Genomic DNA, 9216 nt, shown 5'->3' on the forward strand with positions numbered 1-9216 from the left:
TCTCTCTCTCTCTCTCTCTCTCTCTCTCTCTCTCTCTTTCTCCCTCAAATACACACACACACACACACACACACACACACACAGTCATACAGTACACTGTTCAAAGCCAGAGTGCCACAAATAAAGTCACATGGCAGCATGGCCACAACTGTTGTCAATAAGAGTGAAGATTATTCTGGCTACCAAATTGATTTGTTGAGAGAGAACCAGGCCCATTGACTAAGCTTGTTGTAGCTTATCTGAGACAGAAAGATGCTATTGCAGACCACAGTTTTATATGCACATGCTTGAGGGGAGGGGAGCTGTGACATGTCAGTATCCAAATAAAATTACATAGGTAGTATACACGTACAATTTTATTCCCTGTTTCCATCATTGTCCAAGTAAATTCAGATGTTGCCAGTTGTAACTTGGTTCCCTGTGTTCCTACTACTTTATGGAACCATATCCAAGCCATTTTTACTGCTAGATCAACCAGACTCAACCTGCTCCTCTGGCTTCCTCCTGCATGGCACAGTTATGAAAGAACCTGGATGAAGGTAATTAACCACTCATAGCAACTGCTTTGGTCCTACAAGCAAGGGAAACCTGTATGAATGAGGACAGAAAATTTCCTTTCTAACTGAATGGTATTGAGTTATGTTTGTACCCACAAAAGTCTAGAGATAAGTAGAAATGTCCACCCTATGCCACTCCTTCACTCTGGCCTCTATTATCTGATCTTATATCCAGCTATGACTTAACTATAAATAATGGGCTTTTTACAATAAAATAACTTACTTCTGCTAACAGGTAAATTATTTTAGCTGTCTGGGGCTAAAAGAAAAATAAAATGTCATGAGGCATTAATAAAATAAATACCTACAATTTATTGAGGATACCCTGTGTACTAGCACCTATACATACATTCGTCTTATTTATCCTTAAATAAAACACATTAGCAACATTTATCATCTAGTTTTTACAGGAGGAAAAAAACTGATCTACATAGTTAAGGAATTTGTCCAAGGGTCTCAAGCTAGTAAATGGTTTAGCAGGATTTCAAGCCATGTCTGAATGGTTTTAAAGTCTATAAAAATCATTTATAATATTCTACTAGAGTCAGCAGAAAAAAAAGATTGAGCAAAGTAAAAAAGAAAAAATCACAAGTCCAAAATTTGAGCATTGATGGGCACAATGAGGGAGAGATCACTATTATCAATTTATATTTTGAAATGAACTCTTGGGTAAGGATCTTTGTCAATGTGAATACCTAGAAAAGATCAATTTAATATTTTGCCCTAAACAAATGATCTTGAGATTATTGGCTGTACACTATCTGCTACCATTTGTGGCACACAGCTGCAGCAAAAAGAAAGCAAGTATTCAGTCCAAAATTGCAAGAGGGTCGATGTCCTGATGGTTTTGAACTATACTATCAGAGAAGCGTCCCCTCTGCCACATACCCGGGCACTTTTCCCTCAGGTGGCAAAGTGTCATGTTGAGAAACAGCTTCCCTGAAGATTGGGCTGACTCTTGATTGTCAGTCTCAAAACACATCATCCTATTTCCTCAGACTCTTCCAAGTCAAGTTACAAAAACCACTGCCCTCTGATTTTTCAGCCTGACATCTTCCCCTCAACACTGGCACACTTTCTGCTCTTCTTTCAGTTTTCTCTCCTGCTTCTCTGAAAACAAGAAATGCTCTTTTTCTTTTCATATAGAATAGGGGATTATTAACCCCTTTGCCTGTGTTTTTCTACTGTGCAATAGCTACCTGACAAAGTTACAAGATAATTGATACATACAACCACATATGTAATAAAACAGGCTTTTTCTCCCTACTCCTCTCTCCAACCCTCTCTCCCCACACCCATACACACACACACACACACACACACACACACACACACACAAAAGCACACCTAATATAATCCCCCAAACCCTGATTCAATTAAATGCTGAACAACTAAATGCTGAATAACTGGGAACCAACACTCATGTGGCAGTGTTGAGGATATTAAAATGATTGCCCCTGGTTCCTTGCTCCTAGTTGTAGCTATTCTCTTGGTACATATAAGGCCAATACATGCATGAATATTATACAACTCAGATTATGTTAGTTGCTATAGAGTTGTACAGTGTCCTTAGGAACACAAACAGATAAAATAAGGTAATTTTATTATTTTTAAGGAATGAGTGAAGATTATTTAACATTTTAATTTCAGTATCATTAAAATTTGCTAGATATTTGATCTGTTTATACCCAAAGCTATGCACAATTTTAGGACATATGAATACTTTTGTGTGTTAATCACTGATGTGATATGTTGTAAGGAAGATAAACATAATTTGACTGATAAGCAAAAAGCATTTTATTGGAAGAACATTAGGGAATCACAGGATAAACAGAATCTTGAAAAAAAATGAGACTGGAAACTAAGGTGGTTCATGAAGATTCAGAAGCATCAAAAATAGCAATCACCTATACTATTAATAGAAACACACCATTAAGTTAGGTGAGTTAGAACAAGGAAAATTCTAAGAAAGGCCATCTGATTAACCATCCTTATATGATGTCATATACAAGATCCATGAGACGAATCCCTATATTTATATCATAATAAAACATAGAAAATTGTAGAAGGTAGCAGTTTTCATTTGGACTAGGAATCTTTATCACTTTTAAAAATTATTAAGATACCCAGAGAGCTTGGGTATCTGTGAATTATAGCCATAATATTTATAATATTAGCTATTAAAGCCAATTTGTAATATTTAATATTTTTAAAATATTAATAAGTCCATTATATAAAATGTAAATTAGATACTGTTTGTTAAAATAACTATTTTTTAAAAATTACTTATAAGAATGGTATTGTTTTATTTTGCAAATCTTTTTAATGTCTGGTTTAGGATAATGGAGCTGGAATCTCATATTTACATCATTATAGTCTGTGGAAAATTCCACTGTGTACTCCTGAGAGAATGAGACTGAAAATGGTTAATATTTTCTATTATCATAAAAATAGTTTTGAGCTTGTATACTTCCAGAAAGGTACTCAGGAATCCCAAAATCCCAAGACCACACTTTGAAGAACACGAGATATGGTAATTTTCCCAAAGTAAACAAGGTCTACTTAGGAAAGTAATGGAAGGGAATGCCATAATGTAAATATGCATTGCATTGTGAATATTTCCAGTTCTTTCAAAATTTCATAAATTAGAAAAAATAAATCCATGAACTACATTGTCTATGATGGATCTCAGAACAATATCCTGTGTCAAAAGACTTCCTCAATTACCCTCTGGAAAGAAAGGAATCTTTAATATTTGCAAAGTAACCACTTACATCTGCAGTCCCCAACACCCGGGGCAGCCTGTACCAGACAGTGGCCTGTTAGGAACCAGGCCGCGCATCACCGCCTGAGCTCCGCTTCCTCCCAACCCCTGTCTGTGGAAAAATTGTCTTCCATGAAACTGGTCCCTGGAGCCGAAAAGGTTGGAGACTGCTGATCCAGAACACTGATTAGAGTCTTTCCATCTCTCCAGGGCCTTGATAAGAGAAGATCTTAAAGAAAGTGAGATCCTTCTTATTTAACAGGAATTCAATGATGCTTGCTAGGCGAATGTCTTCAATCAATGATACCCAATTCCATCCCCACTTCTTTCTCTTGCTAGGGATACCAGGACTGGAAACTTTACATATCAGGATTGCTTTCCCATTCTGTATTGTGTACCTGATTGCCCTTGTGGGGAATATCACCATTCTCTATGTGATCAAGACTGAACACAATCTCCACCAGCCCATGTTCTACTTCCTGGCCATGTTGTCTATGATTGACCTGGGTCTGTCCACATCTACTATCCCCAAAATGCTGGGCATCTTCTGGTTCAAACTCCAAGAGATCAGCTTTGGGGGCTGCCTTGTTCAGATGTTCTTCATTCACATGTTTACAGGCATGGAGACTGTTCTACTGGTGGCCATGGCTTATGACCGCTTTGTTGCCATCTGCAATCCTCTCCAATATACCATGATCCTTACCAATAAAACCATCAGTATCATAGCTTCTGTTGTTGTTGGAAGAAATTTAATTCTTGTAACCCCATTTGTGTTTCTCATTCTGCGGCTGCCTTTCTGTGGGCATAACATCATCCCTCACACGTACTGTGAGCACATGGGTCTTGCCCGGTTGGCCTGTGCACCCATCAAAGTCAACATAATCTATGGGCTCATGGTGATTTCTAATATTATTGTGGATGTAATCCTGATTGCCTCTTCCTACGTGCTTATCCTTCAAACTGTTTTTCGTCTTCCCTCCCAAGATGCTCGACTAAAGGCTTTCAATACCTGTGGTTCCCATGTCTGTGTCACGCTGTGCTTTTACACACCAGCATTTTTTTCTTTTATGACACACCGTTTTGGCCGAAACATTCCCCACTACATCCATATTCTTTTGGCTAATCTATATGTTGTTGTCCCACCTGCTCTTAACCCTGTCATCTATGGAATCAGGACCAAGCAGATTCGAGAGAAGGTTGCAAAGATATTTGTACAGAAAGAATAATTATGTGCAAAGTTTGGATCAATAGATTTATATACAACCCAAATTATAACCATCTGAGCTCTCTTTAATCTTCTGTGACACTAGGTTATGCGCCTCATTTTTCCTTTTGGCTGGAAGTGGCTTAGGGTTGACAGATAATATAAAGCTACCTTTGCTGCCCATTCCCCCACTTCCTTCCCTGTATCTGGACAAAGGTTGGAGACCAACAGAGAAAGCAACTATGTTCTAGGTGGCAGTGGCTTTGGAGTAGAATCGCTTGCACAGGGTGAGAACTGTACCCATTTCTCCATATGTCTTCTCTTTAGGTAAATTTAGATTCTGAAGGACACTGATCAAATAATCTTATTTTATAGACGATAAAATAATGTATAGTCCAGTGGCAGTGTCTAAATTAGAACATTTCCTGTTCCATGGCTTCTATTCTTTGCAGCAATCCCAAATTTTGTCTTCCTTCTCTGGAATCTTTGATCATTAGTTTAATGTTCTTTCAGCCTCACTCTTACTGTCGCTTTTGCTCCCATTCTTCTTTCAGATTCCTGTTCTTTGTCTCTCTCTTTTCTTCTTCATTTTTTTTTCCAATAAACTAAGTCTGTGAAATGAGGAATATGAGAGACTACAGTGTAGACATTAAGGAGACATGGCACTGCTTTCTTACTTGAAGCAAAGTCATTTTAGATGTGAATACTTGTATGTGTTCTGTGTTTAATTCCAATTGAATTCTGTCTTACAGTTTTCCTTCAGATATACAGGACTTCGCAAAACTTAGAAATCAGGTTCATTCATTTAAGCACAAAGCCAGGCTTGATATCGGCCTCAAAATAATCTCAGTATAATTTATTAATCTTGTATATTTCAAATACTTAGTCCCATTACAAACCCCAGATATGGCTGGAGAACGTGGTTTGCTTTAAAATAAGCCAAGGGTGCACTGAACTGAAATTTGTGACTAACCAGAGAACTTATGCTTAGAAATCAGAAGAACTCTCCCTTATATCCTACAATTTGGAACCACTGTGTAAACCTGGATGACAATATGCAAAATAGTCAAAAGTACACAGAGAAATTAATTTTAAAATGGGGTTATATATAACCAAGAAGAAAAGAACAGCAACACTACCTGTTCAATTTCTGTGAATCTGGGAAGCTCTTGATCTGAAACTTGACACTGGCTAAGCATAATTCCTGCAGCCTAGAGTACTTTGTGGAATTTCTTTAGGTCTGTGTACAATGGGTTATAATTTGTTTTTTACAGCTGCTGCTTCATACATTTAAAATTTTATGGGAACAGAATTTTAAAGGTGGAAATACATTGAAACCTGATCTATCCCCTTTATCTTACAAATAAAAAAAAAACCTGAGGTCCAAAGAAAGGCAGGTACTTGCGTGCATACAATGTATAAAATGTACCCATCTTTACCATCATTTTCATGTAACAAGAGAAGGAAGATCACTTGGATAAATTCTTTTGACCACAAATTCTTAACTCTTGTAGGATATTTGAGTAGAAAATATTTTATGTATGTATGTGAAGCTTCACTATAGATCCAAAGTGGGGATATCTATTAATAGAAAAGCGGGAGATGGAGTGAGTAGCCTAGGGTTGTTGCTGGTAGTAAGAAAAGGGAAACTACAGAAACTCTGAGGGCAGGTGTCAGTAGAATAGTAATAAAGAGTGACTGAAATTGGGACAGGCTTCATCACTGTGGTCAATAGTACTGAGTGCTAAGCACTAACCAGCATCCTGATCAATGTCTGTACCACACATAAACATGTTAAATAAAGACAAAGTTTTTTCTTCTCTCAGTGATATGAAGGAGTCTGTGGCATATATAAAGCAATTTTCTGGTTAAATATATTTAAAGGAGTGGGGAAAATTCAATATAAGCATAATAGTGTGCACAGTGCAGGTTGGAGTTACTATAATGCTTGCCCTGAAATGATTCATAATCAAACTGCAATACCACACTTAGATCTGGCTGATCTGAGTCCAGGTCCTGGGCTCCCTTCTCAGAGGACCTATGTGCTTTGGAGTAGCTTCCTCAAAATTTTCTAAGTCTACTTCTGTTGCATGAGACCAGCTGGGGACAGCAATGCTATTTGGGCAAGGTGTCCTGAGCCTGGACAAAATATATGTAGTTCCAATTCTCTTCTTTAGAAAACTCTGTGACTTTCTTCTTCCTACACTCACCAGCTTGTGGAGTCAGCCATTTGTCCTAATAACTCTATGATCCATGTCTATGGGGTTGTCCTGAAATCCCATGGCTGGGATCTGGTTTCAAGAGAGTGGCTGGGTGAGTAGATAAAACTCATTCTGGAAAGCACAGTTTTCTTTCAGGAAATCACACAAGATGAGGCCACCAGAAGGGTGATGACATGCTGATTCATTATGATTCTCATGTCAGACACAGGATGGATTCAGGACTCTAGTCTACCAATGGTCCACTGGTGAACCTTGGGCTCCAGCCATGTGTTAGGGCTATAAACTGGCCCCTCACCCATCTGCATTCAAACCTTCATGCTGCCTTCTACCTATAATACCCAAGGGTGTTTGTGAGCACAGAAGACACCCTTTACCTAATTACCCCACAACCCTGGCAATGGTACCCAGAGTGATCATCCCAACCCTGTGAAGGTTCCACACAACCTGTCAGGCATTCCCATAGAAGTGGCTACACCTATATACTTCAAAAGATTTTGAGACCATAGCTCTGTAATGTCACCAGGCACTTTCAATCTATGTCCTGTTTTTCCTCCAATTGATACATCTATATCATGCTCTTCTTTGTCAGTTTTAAATAATTCCACATGAGGTAGGGGCATTAATAGAAATGTTCTTCTTCTCACTCTGCCTACATGAGCATCACCCATACTTCAAGCTGGTGGCGCTTTATGAAAGGAAGCTGATGCAATCAGCATTGAAAGACATCACCTTCTAGAAATGCAGTCATTAGGGTCTATATCATTCAAGTGGTTGGAAGATATTTTCTTCCTACATTTCTGCTATAAAGTTACAAACAATAAATTTAACATAAACAAAAGAAATCATTCACATTTTCAAGAATATGGCTGGTAAGACTGGTATTTGTGGTCATCACCAATGAAGCACAAAAACAACCTTTGAGAGAGCTGTTAAAGCCATTACGCATAGGCAACTCAATGGATGATGCAATTAGCATTAAATAAGTGGAATTTGAAAATCCAAGAGGCAGTAAGATCTGTATTGTTCTGAAAAGCCATGGCATTGTTAATAATAACAATGGTGGTCTCTTCTGTTTGTGGCAGGAGAAATGAAATGACCAACCATAAGTGGCCTATTTTGACAATAAAAAACCATGAATAGATAGTTTATAGAACTGAACTGAAAGAGCAAGTTGCCTGCACACTATAAAGAATCTTTATGTGTAGTGACTATACAACAATCAAATATATAATCCTTTACCCACAACCCCAAATCTTCATTGATAAATCATTGTATATCACAGAGGTCAATGAACTTTGTAATACATTTCTTAATCAAAGTGGTCAAACAATCAATGACCCCCACAATAGCCCTTGGGCCCCACACACCCTAGGGAAGATCCTGCATACAGTTTTACATTCAGCCTCTGCATCCCCAATTTCTAACTTTCCACTTACCTCTTGTGGTCTCTGTCAAAGTACTACTCCTTTGACCTGGATCATGGCCCCAGTGTTCTGTGAATAATCTGATTGCAGTTTGAGTAATGATTTGTGTATGAAGTTTTGTATATGTGTATGTATGCACACTTGCTTATGTTTATGTGTTAAATATGGCACGAACTTGCCAGCATATGAGAATATTAAATGCATTTATACAGGCTCAATAACAAACATATGTGCTATAAGAAGAAAAAAAGACACAAAAGATAACAATAATTGAGGAAATGGTGCCAAGAGAAATGTCAACCTAAAATAATCACAAAAGGATCAGAATCCAGTTTAAAAGAGTTTTCTCAAGCACAAGCACAAAGTTGAGGACAGTCATATGGGAAACACAGACTCCAAAGAAGTGAGGTCAGTTCTCCAAAGTTGAAAAGTTAAAGTCTTACTTAGATAAACAAAAAACAAAGAAATTTACCAGAATTACAGCATTTACTATACAGTATTGGTTTATGAGTTACAGCAATTTGATTAGTTACAGCTTTTTTGTTTCCTTTTCCCAGTTTAAAAAAAGTATTCTTAACATTCTATCTTAGACAAGGTGATAGCTGTCATGAGGTCTTTGTGTAAGAGAAGAAAGTGGAAGTTAATCTAAAATAAAGATCAAAAGTAGAGAGGGAAAGGGTTTTCTCTGGCATACTTTAGTCTTTTATAACATTTTACAAAATAATGTAGGTAAAGGGAAAAAGGCCAATCTATATTCGGGGAAACAAAGGTTACAGCTGTGTAGGTTACAGTTGCCTGTCATTGAACTTAGTCCCATAATCATACTCCTTTAGGGCTCAAAATAATCTAAAATTCCAACAGCTTTGATCTTGAATTACTTATTTTCACAAAAAAAAATGCATTGATGTCAAAGTTAATTATATTTTATTGGTATTAAATGTTCCAAGATAATGCCATTTTCCATAAACCTCCCTTACCCTGCCAGACACTCTTCTCCTTGAGAACCCATTATGCATCACAGGATACTTTACAGAATATAGAAGCC

The 9216-nt window shown here is 37.5% G+C and overlaps 1 protein-coding gene across 1 annotated transcript; it reads left to right on the forward strand.

The window, feature by feature from the left end:
• Positions 1-3592: 3592 nt before the first annotated feature.
• On the forward strand, positions 3593-4607 carry LOC105818335 (olfactory receptor 52E4). Its single transcript, XM_012654294.1, has one exon. It carries the CDS (start codon positions 3594-3596, stop codon positions 4545-4547), a length of 954 nt encoding a protein of 317 aa, XP_012509748.1. The 5' UTR covers position 3593; the 3' UTR covers positions 4548-4607.
• Positions 4608-9216: the final 4609 nt, after the last annotated feature.

The sequence above is a fragment of the Propithecus coquereli genome, unplaced genomic scaffold (assembly GCF_000956105.1).
Source record: "Propithecus coquereli isolate 6110/MARCELLA unplaced genomic scaffold, Pcoq_1.0 Scaffold44, whole genome shotgun sequence".
Lineage (NCBI taxonomy): Eukaryota > Metazoa > Chordata > Mammalia > Primates > Indriidae > Propithecus > Propithecus coquereli.

Bases quoted from the DNA above. Each gene is read 5' to 3' on its own strand.
- LOC105818335 (XM_012654294.1), top strand. From the start codon at position 3,594: ATGCTTGCTAGGCGAATGTCTTCAATCAATGATACCCAATTCCATCCC.